This window comes from Macaca fascicularis, chromosome 15, assembly GCF_037993035.2.
Source record: "Macaca fascicularis isolate 582-1 chromosome 15, T2T-MFA8v1.1".
NCBI classification, from domain to species: Eukaryota; Metazoa; Chordata; class Mammalia; order Primates; family Cercopithecidae; genus Macaca; species Macaca fascicularis.
Window position 1 is genome coordinate 113,607,869 of NC_088389.1, and position 19,096 is coordinate 113,626,964.

At 40.5% G+C, this 19,096-nt stretch overlaps 1 protein-coding gene across 2 annotated transcripts in view; it reads right to left on the reverse strand.

Moving 5' to 3' along the window:
* RASEF (RAS and EF-hand domain containing) overlaps positions 1 to 19,096 on the reverse strand; it is a 230,272-nt gene that overhangs the window by 12,531 nt on the left and 198,645 nt on the right. For both annotated transcript variants that reach the window (XM_005582010.5, XM_074015780.1), the window contains 10 exons: positions 17,546 to 17,661; positions 15,333 to 15,401; positions 13,617 to 13,701; positions 12,576 to 12,664; positions 8,660 to 8,894; positions 8,219 to 8,356; positions 7,956 to 8,103; positions 6,193 to 6,274; positions 4,838 to 4,952; positions 741 to 860 (listed from right to left, as the gene is read on the reverse strand). In XM_005582010.5, coding sequence (XP_005582067.3) covers positions 741 to 860; positions 4,838 to 4,952; positions 6,193 to 6,274; positions 7,956 to 8,103; positions 8,219 to 8,356; positions 8,660 to 8,894; positions 12,576 to 12,664; positions 13,617 to 13,701; positions 15,333 to 15,401; positions 17,546 to 17,661 — 1,197 coding nt within the window. The remainder of the gene's footprint in view (positions 1 to 740; positions 861 to 4,837; positions 4,953 to 6,192; positions 6,275 to 7,955; positions 8,104 to 8,218; positions 8,357 to 8,659; positions 8,895 to 12,575; positions 12,665 to 13,616; positions 13,702 to 15,332; positions 15,402 to 17,545; positions 17,662 to 19,096) is intronic.

Below are 19,096 nucleotides of genomic sequence, written 5' to 3' on the forward strand. Positions count from 1 at the left end.
TAGTTCTTTCCTGGTGCTGATGACAGACAACACTATCAACATCAAATCAGACTGCTGCAATATGAATTTATTTGCCCCAAAGTGCATCTAAGTACTTGTACGGGTAAGACAGGTCAGAAGAGAGCCAGGTAGCATTCTGACATGATGACAGATGACACTGATGGGAGAATAAACACTGCCCATGACAACAATCTGAATAGGAATGAGTTTATTCCTGTATACAAATGCATACCCCAAAATGCGTATGCATTTGTATATGGGAATGATTTTTCATATCAACTAGACACAAATCTTAGAGAAGTCTTCCAATTCCCTTCCACACAGGTGAACACTGTACCATCTTCCACCTTTGGCATTATAACCCTCTGAAACCGCAGCCATCTTTTCAAAACAGGACACTATTTTCTTCCTTTACTTGGATTCCAGGACTAGAGAAAGTTTCTAGGAACTAGGTGAGAGGGAGGAGGAAGATGATGGGATTATTTAGGTTCCTTTTGTCAATGATACTCAATGGGAGAAAATGATTATGCGACTGTTTTACTTTCCCAAGGGACTTAATCCTTGGCATAAAAGAGGTGGGAGTCATGGCAGTTCTGCCTGTGGTAAGGACAGACGCCTCAGATGGGAGAGGTTTGTCAAAGGACCTCTCAAGCAAAGGCAGACAAAAGTGAAAGGTCACTGACTTCAAAGCCATCAAACCCCTATGTTCTCTTCCAACTCTGAGGCTTCCTCACTCTTACCATGGCCAGTTTCTCTCCAAAGTGCCCTGGGACACATTTTTGTCCCTCTGCAGCAGCAGTGTCACGAATGTCAGCCTTGTTTCCTACCAACATGATGGGAACAGTCTCATGGGCTGCATCCTACCAGGAAGAAAGAAAAATGGGGCACACATCAAACACTGGACACATTACGCTGACCACAGAACAACAGCAACAGCAATTACCATTTTCCCTTTGCCCCCTTTGTGCCAGATCCTATATAGAGGATATCTTTAAACCCCAACGCATCTCTAAAAACAGTCATACATTTTCCCATTTATAGAAGAGAAAACTGAAATTCGGAGACATTAAATAAGAAGGTATAAGGGTCAGGGCCTGGGTCCCAACTAACTCCATAACCCTTGCCTCTATACAATGCCCCATCCTTAGGTTAATGAAAAGGCTAAACGGCACCGGGATTAATCAGTTTTACGGCAAAGGAAACACATATCTGTTAATTTCTTATCTCTAGCACACAGAGCACAACAAGTCAATATAAACTCAAAAGGCATGACCACAGAATCATATTTGGCTGTGGTGCCCACATAATTTTCTACAATTGTTACTTCAAACACTAGTGGTCACAAGTCAAGCTCATTATTACAGTTATAAAACACACAGTAATTCTTCAGCTATAATGAAACAAAAAGGCAGTTTGGAAGTTCCACACTCACTGCTCTCTGGTTTACAACAAAAGCAAAATATAAAAGTCCTGAAGGTCAACATTTTTCTAAGAAAGAGTCAAGGACCAATCTTTCAAAGTAATGGTTTCTAAGATAAGGCTCCCATGTCAGCCTATGCAATGGTCACAGGGTCCCAGAGTCACAGTGGAACTCATGGAGTGTGAGATGAGTGTGGCAGAGTCAAGTCTGAGACCCACCCCTCCACCAGTTTGGACCCACTGGCTGTGTGAGATCAGGCAAGCCTCCGCAGGTTTCCGCTGCAGTCTCCCTGTTTGTAAAATGAAGGACTGAATGAGGGCATACCCCATCTCAGCAGGCTATGATGAGAATACAAGAAGACAACCTGACTAGCACAGAAACACAAGTTTCTGGTTCCTAAATAAGAGAAGTGGCAGCCCTGAGGAAAACATGTGGAAATTACTCTTTGCAGTGACTAAAGATACCTGCGTACTCATTGGGTTTGGGGCTATTCCTGATGCAGGATCAAAAAACGTGCCACAACATGAAATTGTAATTGACTTCCTTTCTCTTCAGGCAACTTTCCTTGGACAGAAGGCTCCAGAGTGTAATAAAATCAAAGGAAAGACGGGAATGAATGGCCTTCTCCAAAATTAGCTGTTTCACTCATTCATGTGCTAGTTAATTGTCTTCTTTAATGATCTCAGGATGCGAGGGGCATCACTTGAAAGTTATTAGTCAAATATTCATTTCAGTAAGCCCAAGAATGCAGGCATCTAAATGACGCCTCAAAGCCACAGAGGTAAAGGGCACCTCCTTCAAGTCTCAACTTAAATATCTCCTTCGCAGTGAGGCTGCCTTGATGAAAACAGCAGCCCACTTCCTCATCGTCAGGCCTTTCAACCCACTCTCATTTTGTTTCTATAACATTATCACCTTCTAGCATATCATTTCATTTACTGATCTATGTTTGCTGCTTTTCATCTGTCTCCCCTACTAGAACACAAGCTCCATAAGGATAGGGCTCTGTTTTCTTAACAGATATATTCCGAGAACCTAGACTGCTACACAGGGACCGGGTAGATAGTCAAAAAATATTTTTGAATGTGTTAAAGTTGGGAAGAGATCTTACATCTCAAGTATCTCCATTCAGCTTTTACCCAAATATTCAATCAATAAAATATTCATGCCAGGTAAATAAATGGCTATAATTTTACTTTATCCGTAATTCTATTACAAGATTTTTTTAACTCAGCAGTTTTCCATCGAAGTGTATCAATTATTAATTAAGAGGGTCTGTTCACCGCCGACAGTCTACTGCTTCTCAATCCTCTGGTCTATCCAGGTGATCACACCACTCATTTCTACCCATATTTACAGTAGCCATATAAACTGTCCCTGCAGGATTTCCTCAAATGAGAAAGAGTAAGCCATGGAGAAACTTCACTGTGCCCACTCTTTTTCTAAGGTGAAAGTCAAACGCCGTTAGTAGTATCTAATTTTTCCTCCAGAACAAATTTAAGAATTCATCTCTTCTACAGTTTTCTTCCTTTTCAGACCCTATGAAAAGGTGATACCAGTGGCAGAAAAGATATCTTAGCTCGTGAAGGTGCTTTGCAAATTATGGCAGTGCGCCACTTGACATAAGGGTTATTTCGCCGTGGCTGCTCTAGGCTTTTGTGCCTCCTTTTCTTCGGCATAACCCAAAGATTTTAAATAAAGACTAATCCAAAAATGTCAACAATAAAACAATTTTGCTGTGGATTTTAAACACTAATATGGATGAGTTAGGGTTATCTGATATTCTCTGGACTTACTGCTCTATCCCAGGGATCTCCATTTGTTCATCTGCGTAGCCTCCACTCCTCTATGCTCTAATTACACCTTAGGATTCCTTTATATTTGAGATGGGGGTCTCGCTCTGTCACTCAGGCTGGAGTACAGTGCACAATCATGGCTCACTGCAGCCTCGACCTCCCAGGGCCCATATGATCCTCCCACCTCAGCCTCCCAAGTAGCTGGGACTAGAGGTCCATACTAACATACCCAGGTAATATTTGTATTATTTGTACAGATGGGGTCTCACTATGTTGCCCAGGCTGGTCTTGAACTCCTGGGCTCAAACCATCTGCCTGCCTTGACTACCCAAAGTGCTGGAATTACAGGCCTTGGGATTCCTTCTTGATGTCAGAGGCTTCTTCAAGTAATCTTCTGCTCACGCTGGTGCTTCATCAAAACGACAACCACTGTTGAATCAGGAGGTTTGGTGTAAGCCCCTATTCTATTCCTAACCACTAAATAAGTAAGCGCTACCTATGCTTTCTATGCTTCAACTTTCTCACAAAATATTAGGATAATGTTTTTTATTTCATTTCTCAGATGCTAGAGAGATGACTATAACATGGGAAATTCTGTGAAGTAAAAATGTTACATAAATGTAAACACTCTTTCACTGTGTTTACAATCATTTTAAGTCATGATAAGTTGGTAGAACACAGTGCATATTTATTTATCACTGTTAAAGTCTTACTGCCAATTGCAATCAGTCATTTCTCACATTACTTCTTTAGTTAGAAAGTGAACAATAATGCCAGAAGCTAAATTGAGATCAGACAGCAACCAGTCCTCTGTTCAGCCACTACTGCAATTTAATGCCTGCTTAAATTATAGATAATATACTTACTTGAAAAGTTGGATTAGCCACTACTTTTATTTTTCAAGACAGCATGCTGAACCATAGCTTGAACTGTAGTGTTATGTTAATAACTGCTGGCAGCATGCTAAATGGGGTCAACATCATTTCCTACTTTTCAAAATTATTTACCATGAAAACAGAGGACAGGAACATTCCTCAGGTGAAAGACATCATCTTATTTAACCACAGAAAGCACAGAAGCTATGCTCATATTTAAAATACCAGTTGGTATTTCGGTAGTACCCTGAGACATCTAAAGATCCCAAATCACTACCAGAATAAGGTTGAGAAGAGAAGAGAGCTCCCATACAAATTGAACCTTGACACACACTCATATCCAGGTGGTGTTTCACCTGTACTTCCCATGCCCATGGATGCCCCTACATGCCCTCAACTACACTACACACCCAACCACACCATCTCCTTGTTTGTAATAGCTTCTTCCTAGGCTATCTGGAGTTTTACTTGCTTACAATGGGATTCTGATTTTATCTATAAGAAAACCTAGAAGTTTTATTCCCCAAAACTTCCTTCATTAGTGTCCTTGGCTTCAGGGAAACGTGCCCACATCCTAAGGAAGAGATGAATGCGGCCAGTTCTGCCTGTAGCATCCAATTCCTCCTGATGGCTTGGATCAACGGTTCCTAATCAAGTTTATTCCGACAAAGAAGAGCAACAGCATTTTCCAAGATGGCCTAAAACTTCCTCGTGTAATTTTCTGTTTCTCCATTGTGATTTCTTACCTCGATCATATCTACCCATTCTCGTATATTAAGAAAGCTTTTCTCACATGTAACATCATACAGCAGCAAAACACCATCTGCCTTTCTGAAGTAAGACTTGGCAATACTTCTGAATCTGAGAAAGAGAAAACCGCATAATCAGTCAGTTTGTGTTGCCTCATTCCTCTTCTCTTTTATGCTCATTTTTTCTCATCTTCTAAAATCAACCCCAAATTGAGAAGACTCTCACTGCAATATACGACTGAGAAATAGCCATTCCAAAGGTCTCGAATGACCCAATGAAAGGTAACAGGATGAGAGTCTGGGTGACCGACTTAGAAAATCCAATCCTTCTCCCTACCAAACAACCCCAAAAATGTCTACAATCCCCAGAGCATAACCAGGGCAAGGTTGAGAGCACAGTTTCCAAAAATTTCAACCTCAGCAACAAGCTACCAGAAGCCACATGTGGGACAGAGGAGGCTGGAAGGAGGTACAAACTAGAGAATATTTATTTTTGGTGGTGGTGGTCAGGGAGTGTTGTGGGTGGGTGGGTGGAGGAACTACCAGTGTGGAATGCCGTAACATACCAGGACTTTACATACATGGGGGTCAGGGGATTTGCCGTGGGAAGAGCACACCTCAACACACATGCCCTAACTCGAAACCCAGTGCAATATTTTATAAGTACTTTAAAAATACAGTCATGTCAACCACAAATATTTTTTAAATGTTGAAATTCCCAGTCTGCTAGAGAATGAGTGCCATGGGGGCAGGCATTCGTGCCTGTCTGTTCACCACTGAATCTTAGCATACTGAATAATGCCTGGTACAGAGGCAGGCATCCCATACTTATGGGTTGAACAACTGAATGATTTTGTTTCCAAGGAGTTAGACAAGATTAAAATCGGTGCTGAATGCTCTGCTTATCGGTGAGGAATGCAAGGTAAGTTGCCATCACCAGATGCGAGTCCGCTATCTGGTTTGTGCCTCTGCCCTTAATCAAGGGGAGCTGACTGGTTCTCTTCTCCATCATTTATTGTTCTACAGCCAGGGAGCTCCTCAGGCTGTCACTGCACTCAAAAGTGCTGCCTCTCTTGTTAGCAAAGGACACTCTGTCTCAACTGAACATCGGTTCAAAAGAAGCTTAAAGATCCTCTTCTCACAGCAGTCATAGGTAAATGAAGGAGGAGAAGATGTGCGAAAAGATAAGCATTTTACAGTTATAATACACTGTATAATTATACATGTAATTATGCATATAATTATAAAGTATATTATAATTATAGAATTTTGAGTATGAAGAACATCAAGTGGCCTGCAAGGCTTGTTAGTGCAAACCCAGGAGAGCCCACAGCGCTGCGGAAAGCACTTGCCTTTCCTGACCAGCTGTGTCCCAGAGCTGCAGAACTGTCCGTTCTCCATCCACAATGAGGGTTTTCATTTGGAAATCAACTCCTGAAAAGGAACATGAGAGTGGAGAGCATGATGTAAATAATTCCATTGGCTTTTTACTTTCAAGCCCTCTTTAGATGAGGCAAAAGCCAATAAGCCACAGCTCAGCCAGGGAGGGAGGAATGAACATGACCTTTAAGGAGAGTGACCTTCAAATAGGAATGGCAAGTCAGACCACACGTGTGTGCAGAGGCACCATCTGCAGGTTGGCTGACTTGGGGAATGATTTAATTTATGAGCCAAGGGAAAAAAATCTATGTTTTATTTTCCCTGATGACTGGATGAACTCAGTCATATTTGTGTGTGTGTGTGGGCGTGTGTACATGTGTGTATGAGTGGGCATGCGTGAATGTGCAGGTGTATACATGTATGTATATGTGTAGGTGCAGATACATGTTTTGTGTATATGCATGTATGTGTATATGTAGGTATATGTGTATAAATGTATGTATATCTAAACATGTATACACATGTGTGTATATATACACACGTTAGAGCACACACACACTTACATGCATCATGGTCTCTGACAACCGAACCAAATACTGTATGTAGTCTTTCTATGAATCAAATTGAAGTAAACTTTCAGCTTTGTTATCCTGAAGAGTGTGTCAGAGAACCATAAATTTACAAAGACACCCATTGTGAAGAGGACTGTTCTAACATTTCGGGTGATCAAAATAAGAATTCTTTAGACGAAGAAGAAAAATAAATGACAATTTGCATATCTTCAGCTCCTTTTACTGATTATTATGCACATTTGGGAAATCAGGATACTACTTGTTCTACTGTTCTGTTGTGAAGGTGGGGAACGGAGCATATGTCTGGCTATGGTTTTGACCATAATGACAAAGTGGCAATCCATATTTTCACTGTCAACATCAAATGATACCTTAGCAGAAAGGGTTTTCCTGGCCACTCTGTGTAAAACTGCACCACTCCCTAAACCTCTTTTTTGTACCCTTTCCCTCCATTGGGACGTAAGTGCAGTGCAGGCTGGGATTGTCACCCTTCTTCACTATGTATCCTTTGCACCTACAACAGCATCTTGCTTTTAGTGGGACTCAGGAAATCCATGCCGAATAAATGAATCTGATATCTCAGGCTCTAAATTTGATTTGATTCATCTGATTGGCTAAGCAGATAGCTTTTTTTTTTTTTTTTTTTGTGGCAGGGTCTCACTCTGTCACCCAGGCTGAAGTGCAGTGGTGCGATCTCGGCTCACTGCAACCTCCGCCTCCCAGGTTCAAGCGACTCTCCAGCCTCAGCCTCCCGAGTTGCTGGGACAACCAGCACCCACCACCATGCCTGGCTAATTTTTGTATTTTTGGTAGAGATGGGCTTTCGCCATGTTGGCCAGGCTGGTCTTGAACTCCTGACCTCAAGTGATCCGCCTGGCTCGGCCTCCCAAAGTGCCGAGGCATGAGCCACCGCACCCAGCCAGATATCTCTGTCCTTTTAGTCTTCCTTTCCTAAAAGCAGGCCTTGGCCAAAACAAGAAGGACCTTTCCATAGACTAGGAGACACACACACACACACACACACACACACACACATCTACACATGTGCACATACACAGAGAAAGAGAAAGCTGTTTAATTATCTGTGTATGTAATCCCTGAAGAAGAGAAAATCAAGCTAAGGAAGATCATTTTCCCCTTATCAACCAAAACAGGAGCCATACCCAGGGTGGCGCTTATATTTTCTCGAAATTCATTCTTGCAAAGTCTCATGAGGAAACTAGACTTCCCCACTGCAGCGTCCCCAGCAAGCACAATCTTGTAAGCCTTCTGTGAGCTAAAAGATTTAGCGTTGTCATCTACCAGGTCTGTCTGGGGGGAAAAGCCACAGTGAATGATAAAGGTATTGCCAGTTTTCATCCTAATAAGTAACACTGCACAGAAAATAAGCAGTGTTCATGAACAGGAGTGTCTCAGAGACACCTACCTGGGGGGAGAGTGCTGAGATGGGCTTTCTCGATGAACTAACAATGCTGCCTTCACTAACAGTTCCTTGGAGCTTCCAGTCTGAGATGGAAGCCACATCTTCCAAACCAAATGTCTCTTCATCCCTTATGTCAGGAACCTATTTTTTAAAAAAATGTCAGCAGTTAAGAAACAAAGCCTAAAATGTACGTATTATGGATTACAAAGAAGAAAACTATGCAGCTAAATCAACAGTCAATGCTATTAATATTCGGGAATAGAGTGACAGTGAATGGCAACCTATGAGAATTTCTCCCTAACTCTGTGGAGAAAAAAGCATTTTATTAACTAGGCTTTATGTTTGTGACCTTTAAAACAGATTCCCATAACAGACAGAAGGCAAATACGGTGACAGATTTCAATCACGTAGAAGGCCTAGGAGAGCAGTGGTTTCTAGGCTTACATCCGTGTCTGAAGCATCACCTCCAAAGCTCTCCTGCACCCCGTGTGACCTCTGAAATCCCCTCTGGTGCTTGTATTCCACTTCTGAGTCATACTCATTGGGATCTCTCAAGGTAGACAAGCCGCTGTCGAAGCAGCTTTCAGGCAGGCTGTCAACTTCACAATTTGTCCTCTGCAGAGGATCACAGAGGGCCAGGGAGTCACAGTCCTCATCCACATAGGAAGAGCGGGATGACCTGGTAATAAAGGGGAAGACCAATTTACCTGAGGGCTGGGGATGCTCAAGAACGTACAGGCAATAGACCACATGCTATTAGATGGAATCAAGTAGGCCGACGTTCTCACTTTTGCTAAGAGCCGCAGTGTATTTCATGATTAGGCATTAGGGGACATAAAATGCTCAAAGCAGCATCCGTTCATTCTATGCAGCAATCAGTTAAGATAAAGACCCTTACATCAAACACTTAACAAACAAGGTCATTTAAAAAATCATGTTATTTCCTGATACAAAAAGAATGAGGGTACCTAAGACATAAACACAATCTCAAGTTGTATTTATAAAAACGTATGCAGAACATATGAGCCTTTTTACTCTAAGGTGGTCAGACTATATTCTGAACACTGTGTCCATTTCTAGATAACATCTGTACTTAAAAGGGCTGCTGAGAGCCCAAATGGAAAAGGCAACCACAATGTCAGACTCAAGACCCTCAGATCTGAAAAGTAAGATTCGGTGTACTCAACTTAACCCTTAACGGTTTCTCTCTTCAAATACTTGAAGAGCTGATACATGAAGAAGACCACATCCTCTCAGGTTGCACAAGACAAAATAAGATAAGCTTTTCTGGGTGTCAGATTTCTTTTTTTTTTTTTTTTTTTTGAGACGGAGTCTCGCTCTGTCGCCCAGGCTGGAGTGCAGTGGCGCGATCTCGGCTCACTGCAAGCTCCGCCTCCCGAGTTCACGCCATTCTCCTGCCTCAGCCTCCCGAGTAGCTGGGACTACAGGCGCCCACAACCGCGCCCGGCTAATTTTTTGTATTTTTAGTAGAGACGGGGTTTCACCGTGGTCTCGATCTCCTGACCTTGTGATCCGCCCGCCTCGGCCTCCCAAAGTGCTGGGATTACAGGCGTGAGCCACCGCGCCCGGCCTGGGTGTCAGATTTCTAATCAACATGGCAAAAAATGATAGGCAATTAGAAACATCTGATGAAAATGATAAGCAATTAGAAACATTGCTGGAATGTATGATTTGACACATAAGTTTTCTGCCACTAAATGTTGACACACCGTCTGGAAACACCCCTCCGGGAAATGTTTCATAGGGAGGGAGGTGCCTCAGATAAACGCTTGAACTCCTGACTTCTATAGATCTTAACATTAGTGAAACTCTGGAGATGTTATAAGTGAGGGAGAAATTCACATCGAATAAGAGAATCAAAAGAAACTGTATACATCCCTGTTTACTTTTGCTTTTCCATTTAATTTCCATAAGAATCTAAGTTTACCAATGATGGTTATGACTTATTTACCACCCACTACACACCATGAGCACCATCCTACCAATACACTTACGTGAATCATTGGAAAGGGAGAATAAGCACGATACATAGGTCTTCAGATATGAGAAACAAGAAGTAGACATGCTTAGATGAGAGGTGAGCTTAATATAATTAAGTATGAGCCATGTAAATCTGAGAAGTCAAAAGTATTTTTATGCCATTAGCAAATGTTTAAAATTAACTAAAAAGATGATTTAACTTCCTCTCTCTCAATACTGCTCAATTATAAAGTCTTTATGCTGAGTCAAGAATTTTATATCATATCTCAATCTATGTAGCTAGCTAGGTGTGTGCACGTGTGCATGTGAGTGTGTGTTAATATATTGTTAATAACAATAATAAAATACTTTAATATATTTTAATATTTATTGTTAATATGTATTATTAACAATAACATTGAAAATATATTGCTAACATATTATTGCATTATTTATAAAACTCTCCTTCTGAAACTGATTTTAGGTCCATCTGTAAAGTACATAAGAAAACCATTCTAGTTATAATCTACTACAAACTACTTCAGTTCCATGTCTTCACTACTGGTTATGATTTATTTTAAGCCCACTTGTATTTTGACAAGGAGCAAAGAAAACATGAAGTCCCAAATTAAGAATTCACCTGAATAAACATCTAGACTCTAAATTGAAAATATAGGCACGCTCAGCATTACGTAATATACCCATGTAACGAATCTGTGCATGTACCCCCGAATCTAAAATAAAAGTTGAAAAATTTTTCAAAGTAAAAATAATAAAAATAAAAACACAGGTACAGGTCAAACTTTCTCAAACTCAATTGAACTGCATATCCTTTTCAAAGTCAACCATCTTGCCACCCCTCAATATTTTCATTATAATTAACTATGTAAAATTACAAAACAAATTAAATTTTTGTTAGAGTTCTTGCAAAAAACAAAGCCAACATAAATTTTAAAGATAAAACCAAATAAAGCTACAAAAACAATATAATTTTATTGTACATCTAATTTGATGTACATGCTTTTATTACATTTTTATATCAGCATCAAAAAGAAAATAAAATGTTAACTTCTTATATCAAAATAATCACCCCCCCACACACATACACACCCAGAAAGGGCATGGTGTTGAGGCTATGGTGGTCTCTCGTTACAGCTCAAGGAAGTAGGCACATGAGTGCTACATCACTCAAACATGCTGGGGACGCGATGACTTTGTCCCGCAGAATGTTTTGTTGATGAGCTCTACTCCAGTTCTTATAAGCTTTTCATGGTGTCTAATCTTTTCAAAATGAATCACGGTGAAATTTCTGAAATACTTGTCAGTTGTATACCTTTCCCCCCAATTTGCTTAGAATCATTTTAAATATTAGTCAAAAATGACATCACATCTACACATTTTTAAAAATCTGTTATTTCTCAATAACAGAATAGTCAGCTATCTATAAATCAAGCCATTAGATTTTTTTTATTGAGCAAATCAGTAAACAGTAGAAACAACTTAAACCTGATAGAATTTTCTTGGAAGTGGTCACCAATAAGCCTTCGTAACAGGTCTTCCTAAATGGCAACCTGACCATTTCTAACACCAGGATGTTAAGTACATTATTCTTGTTACCAAAAGTACCCCAATGAAAAGGGGATAAACATGAAGCTAAAAGTCACAAAGAAATAGAGAATTGGCAACTTTTTGTTTATGCTTTCACTTCCAATTTCAAATTTTTGACATATTACAAACTTAACTTTTAACTAGCAACACTGGACATATGTGTATAAACATACACATACACTCGTGTAATCTCTAAGTGATTACTAGGTCTCACGTAATAAAAGGCCTAATATTTCAGTTCATTTGATTAAATGCAGGGCTAAATTCTAACTTTTGGTAAGCCTCTGTGACTCCTTCAATACAGTAGCTATTTTATAAGGATCTACTAGCCATATTTATATTTGCTTTGAAAGTTTCCCTTTTCTGCAACATAGCCACATAATATTATGCTGAGCTATTAAATATTTACAGATCATGCCAAAAGTTTCAACATTATACACCAGAAATACTGCAGCATCATATACCATAATTCTACTTGCATCCCTGAAACATCTCTTATTGAGTCTACTTCTAAGAAACAAGACATGATTAGAGATGAGGTAATGGTGAATATAAATAAAACCAACTCACAAAATCTTCAGGAAATAACTTTGCCTCTCTGAAACACTTTTAATTTTTACATGATTCATGTTTTAGAAACTTTTAACATCATGGAAAATATAAATTAGTGACCAAAATATATTCTATTATTTTAATCCACCTCCAAGGAAATTTACTTTCCTTTTAACTGTGATCCTGAACTCGAACAAAAAGTGAAGACGTGTTAACATACCTGTCATAGCCTAGAGGTTGAGGGGAATGACCAGTGAATTTGGGACTGCTTCTAGAAATGGTATTCCCTGGTGAGATATTATTTATACGCTGTAATATAGAAGTAATTATTTGTTAGTTCATGTAATTTTCATATAAACACTTTACATACACACAGGCACACACAAACCCACTTTTTAAAACTGTATCACACTATTCAAACTTCTAGTATAACTAAAAGTTATATTACACTACCTGAGCAAATGTGAGCAAAAAAGTCAAGGGAAACATTGCGACAAAAATGACTGCCATAGTATGCTCGCCTCCTCATCCTATCTTACGTCCAAACCCTACTGCACATTCCATAAAGGAGTACTGTGGTTCCCCACATTGCCAGGACCGTGAACCACCAACTTCCTTGAACGTGTCTCTTCTTGAACCATAATTTGGCTTAGTGACTGACCCCTCCATATCCCAATATGACCCTGGAATCTCACACATGAAGCTGACTTCCACAAGTGGGATAAGAGGCCTTGTGACAAATGCAGTCTGGGAGAGGCCCTTACAATTCCAAATGAGCTAAGCTGATTTCTGTAGGAGGGTTTGAAATCCAAGACTCCCATTCTGAGCATCTCACTGGCATAAAGAATACTCACAAGTCTAAACTCACCCCTCAGACAGAAGCACTTTCTCCCAGCTCTCAACTGGGCAGTATTTTATTTTCACCTCTATGGGATTCTCCTATCTATCTGTATACATCTTAACTTCCTACTACATGATAAACTCTTTCAGGCCAAAGATTACATTTTACACACCTATCTCTAGATCCCTAGAACATCTATAAAAAGAGTTGGTTAACATCAAGACACTTATTTCTTCAGAGGGGTAGTATACTTTTTAATTTGGAAGAATGCTGCCTCGTTTTATTTTACAGAAAGATCTTCTCATTATTGTAAGGACTTATGTGACATTCTCCTTTAAGAAATTACATTATTTTCATCAACACTGAAATACTCCACCACTAGAAAGAATGAAATACAGGATAAAAAACTACGTGGCATACCAAAGATCTGTTGAACTTGCTGTAACTGTTTTCAAGGGCACTTCTAAGGCCATCATTACTGTCATGTAGCTTCCGGTTAGCTGTTCTGCAGAGTAAAGAAACAAGCAGAAAGAGAGACAGGGAAAGTATCACTGGGGGGTCACTGCCATCACTTTCTTTTCTAGCTGTAACATTCAGAATGTGGAATAGCTTATCATCTTCTGCAACTTTCCACCACTTCCCTTCAAACCTCATAAACTGAGGTAATTCATTACTTAAAGTAGAAGACCTGAATCGATGACTCCTCTCTCCTTAAAAGTCGCAGGGCCTTACAGGAGTCACCTGTCTGAGCTGTGGAACTCACTCTTCCTTCACGCAGCCCCGCTGACTGAACAGATTTCATGCAGGTCTTCGAAAGCTCCCTAAATGCCTGAACCTGGCCAGCCAGTTCCCACATGTCAGAGGTCAGGGATGAATGCAGTGTGTTGTATCTGGCCTCATGCTCCTGGCAGCTCCTGCATTCTATGCACGGCCTGGCACTGTTCCACCTGGCACTGTCGTGTAGCAGGTAAACACTTGGGTGATGATCTCAGTCGGATCTGGGTTCAAATCCTAACTTTTATTTCCATATGACTTAACAGAAGTCATTTAAGCTGTCAAGAGCTTCAGCACCCTCTTGTACAGCACAGCTATGATTCCACAGCTCCTACCCCACAGAGTGGCCAACCTTCCCCAGCTTAAGGCTGGTTCACCCTTCGCATCTTAGCTCAATCCTCACTTCCTCCGGAACACTTCCTTGACCTTCTTTGATAGGCCAAAGCTCCCCTTAGGGGACATGTACCTTTCTTTTGCTGCATCTCTCTCGTTTGGCCTTTCATATTTATTTCTATAATTATTGATCCATTTCTCTCTTCTCCTAGACTAGCCCCATAAGGAGAAAGAGATTTTTCACCCACTTCCCACTCTATCCTTTACTCCTGGCATACCTGGCCTGTAAGAAGTACTGACAAATCTGTTGAATGAATGAATGAATAAAATAACTCAAAGAATTACTGAAATACATGAACTCTACAACTGCCACAGGTGAGACTTAATAAGCATTCAAAAATGGTGGGAAAGAAAAAAGGTCAAACCTGACCTGACTTCATTGGCGGGAACTGAAACCAGAAGACAATGCGGCACGGGTGGAAAAGAAAGAAAGGGGAGGGAGAGAGCTAGGTTTTGTGGGGAAGACTCTCAGAGAATGGAACTGCTATAACCTAGTCATAAAGCTGACAGAGTGGGTATATCTCTACTTGGGGAGAGGAAAAAAAACTAAGAAGAATATACTTCTAAGTAAACACAACAAACTGAGAAAGAATTGTGGAGGCAGAGCCCTGTGGCCCCACTAATAGGAGAAGCCTGAAAAACTCGCGGTACAGAACTCAGAGAAAGCTGAGTGCTCAGGGCTGTTCTTCTTTATACACGCATAATAAAGACACACTGGACATACCCCCTGACTTCCCAAGATGTTTAGAGATTTATACTCTGTTCTCCACATCTGGATAATTTATTTAGGATTATAAGCATCAGAAAGCTAAGAGGAGATGCCAAGTACACACCCTCAGAAGAAACACACACTGAGCCACAAATGCAGTCCTCAGAGCATGGCAAACTCACGTTCTATGTGTTATGTCTTTTATCAACAAAAAAATAAGTGAAATGTAAATGTAATGAGCATTTGATCTGATAACTTACTGGAGTATTTCAATTTGCCTCTCAAGACTATTTCGATCTTCTGTGTATCCTCGGATTATTTCCAGATCCCTGTAAAATTATATTTTATGTTTGAGTGAGAATTAGGTGTCAAGCCCTGCCTCATCTATACCTACCCTCCCAGACCCTTTTCCACCTTTTTCAAAGACGAGTGTCCTTGGCCACAGTTTTCTACATTTCCCGTGCTCCTGCGCTGGGCCTCTGTAGCCTCAGCGGCCTCCTCTCCTTCTGCGACTCCACAAACACACTCACATCCTGTGCTTTCTCCTGTGAGGCTCCGCCCCACCTCTGACATCACAAGCCTAGAGATTCTCCTCCTCAGCCCATCTCAGCACCCACCAGCTCTTCCATCCCCACTCTCGCTGACCCAGCTCTGTTCTCCATGAGGGCTGAACCTCCTGGGTCCCTTCTCCTCAGGGCGTCTCAGAAACTGTGCCTTCAATCCTCTGAACCTTCCCTGCTCATCCTTATATAATCCCAACTCCATCTATTTTCTCCTTTCCTGTGATTCCTTCCTCTTTCCCTGTCTCACCCTACTCCTGCCCTCCCTCCTCTCCTTACCTAAACCACAGAGACCCCCAAAGAACCAGGCTTGCTAAGCTCATGAGACACTCACCCTGTGGCAATCCCTCTGTTGCTTTATGATGGAAGCTCTGGCTTCTTCCCCAAACTGCGCTCAGAACACCGGCCTCTCCTCCAACCCCTATCCCGCTGAGCACACAAACCTCATCACTAGCTTCCCAAAACGCCCAGGCTATCTTTGGTTCACAATAACCTGTCCATCCGCTCCCTGGATGATAAAAGTACACATTTCCTAATTGTCTCTAGGAATTTAAGTTCCTTAACCCAAAGTTCGGGGGCCTTCTATTATAACCTTAAACTAGCTTTTAAACTTCTTCATTTTTTTTAAATTTTTGCTTTTCTATTCAAAATGTCTCTTTCTGCCCTGTGGTCTGATCACCTTTCCCCAAGCCGTATCCTTCCCTATGTTCTGGCCCCTGCTTTGGTTACTGCCTTACCTGGAACATCTCTGAGACTCTCTTTTCCCATCTGTAAAATGGACATCATGAAGGTCCCTGTCTCACTGGATGTTGTGTGCACTGGATCAGTTAATGCCTGTGAAGGACCAGGACAGTGCCTGGCAGGCAGCAGTGCCACCAGCCCTGAGTTGCTGATGGTGCCATCCTGGCTGCCTCTTCCCCCTTTCCCAGCACAGAGCTATCTTTCTACCTAGGCTTACCTCCAGCATCACCTCTTTAATACAGTTCTTCACCTCTTCTGAACTAAAACAAAATCTTTTTTGTGATCACACAGCAATTAACCCAAACCATGACTACGTTAGTGGCACTGCTTCTGATATTTTTTAGCTCTTCTGTTGTTAAACCCTATAATCTTTTTGCTTTCTTTTCCCCAACTAAATTTTCTTTTCCCCAACTAAATAAATATATCATATGATATATGATATATATATGATGTGGGCTCTGTGTTTTGAGAATATATATATATACTCATAACTCCTTATCTAGTTCAGAGACTTGTATGTAGTAAACAATAATATTTCACTGTTTTCTAAGACCTTATAAGACCTTAATTCCGATTAAAGTTTGCAAACAAACCCCAAAAAAGATATTTTTCCCAAGCATACATGTCCTAGGGGATACACACATATACACCTATCTATGCATTTTATATTTACCATCCATATAAAAATATACATGTCTATGTTCCTTATATATAAATACATGTCTGTGAGTGTATGTATATGTATTAGGATTTATTGTATTAACACCATACTGCAAAACTAACACACACAAAAATAGACTTGCCTACTTTTCCCTTCCTTATGGCCAGGATTTCCCTTCCCTTATTTATGGCCAGGATTTCTGACTTCAAAGCACTTTAATAAGCACTAACCCTTGACACTGTAGGTATATTCTTTTAGCTCCCAGCTAATTCAAACAGTTATTAAGCCCTACGCTAGCCTACGCAGACAATAATTATTCTATTTGCTTTAAAAAATTAAAAACATAAAAAACACTGGGAAATCTGATACTGAAAATAAAATCCTTAGAAAATAAAGACGATATTAGCAAAGTTACTAACTCTTCATTATTCCATAACTGAGCTTCTTCTTTTGCTCAGATGATCATCTCAATATTCTACTCAAACTAACAAATAAAATGCAAAGTTCATACCTTTCAGTATTCAGACTCTGATCAGCATAATCACTTTTCAAAGCATCTAATTCACTCTGAAGGAAGGCTATGTTTGTCTGTGCTTCTAAAAGCTCTTTCTTAACTTTCTGATTTTCCTGGATAAAAGGAAAAGTGGAGGTCATTAGATTCATATTTTCCTCTGGCTGGGAGAAATGAAGTAGTGTCGTGTCACCCTCCCACACCACTCTCACCCTTCCACAACTCTTCAAATCTCGGTGTTCAAAGAACTATTTGTCAGTTCAAGGTAGTTTGAAATCATTATAAATTAATAAAGTGTCAAAAATCTAAATTCTCAAAGTTGTTCTTCATTTTTCTATGCTTGATATTTGATACCAAACTACAACAGTCAAGGGTTTACCATGATGTATTTCAACACGTTACTGGCAAATTTAACTGACACCAACCATTCGAGTGCCTGCTTTATTTCATGAGAGCTATAAAATTATTGATAAACATTTTGTGGAATCAATAGTACCTGTAGTACCTGGTAGGTACACTGGCTACTTTTTACAAATAAATTCTATCACTTAATATTTTAAGTTTTGCACTTAAAAATAAACCAGTGTGATCCGAAAATTTCTGTGTTTTCTTAAAATAATATTGGAGACGTCCGTTCAAGATGGTGGATGGAGCACATGAATTTGTCTTTTTCCCCTTCCAAAACCTCATTAAAATGAAATGCCAAAGGAAATGAACCAATAACAGCTAAAAGAATGGAAGAGGGGGCCAGAGCATTCAAGTGACTTAAACGCACTTCTAGAAAATGGAAACTGACGGAAATGTGTTGCCAAAGGGAAAAGAGTGGAGAAATGGAAGTCTAGAGGAAGTGTGTTCAAGGTTTTGACACAGAACCCAGGAGGAGACAAGTGACCAGGCCGAACTCCAGAAAGACGGAACCAGATATGGGGTTGGAAAGAGAGATTAAAACTGTATAGTAAGGCACCCTTCCCACCAAGCCCATCCCCTGTCTTACCCTAGCAAGTAACAGTAGACAGCCAGAGTGGATTCTAAAGACAAGACAGAGATTATCTTTTTTAAAATTGAGTGGCTCCTGTAAAAAAAGCTAAGGCTTCTCTCTGAATATCCCTGCCCCACTCACGCTGGTACCTGAGGTCCCTTGCCAGCTTCACACACAGAGCTCCTAGGAAGACACTCTTTCGGGAGAGAGGCCTTCAGGTGAGTCGATCTGTTCACACCCCACAGGATCCTACACGAGCTACCTCAAGTAACCAAGCTAGTCCTTCACTTTAAAATATGAACAGATCATCAACCACTGCCAGGTATTTGAAAAAAAAAAAATGGTACCGAGAAAGAATTAAATTAATAAATCCCAGAGGAGTCCCAGAAAAGCCTATTTATCTAGACAAACTTAATAAATTGTGAGGGGGAATGTAGACATTCTCAAATATTCAAAAACAGAGAAAATTTCTCTCTCATATGTTCTTTCTGAAGAAGTTTCTTGAGGATGTGCTATGGCGAAATGAGGATAACCCTCTCCTCCCAAAAAATTGCAATATGCAAAATGCTGCA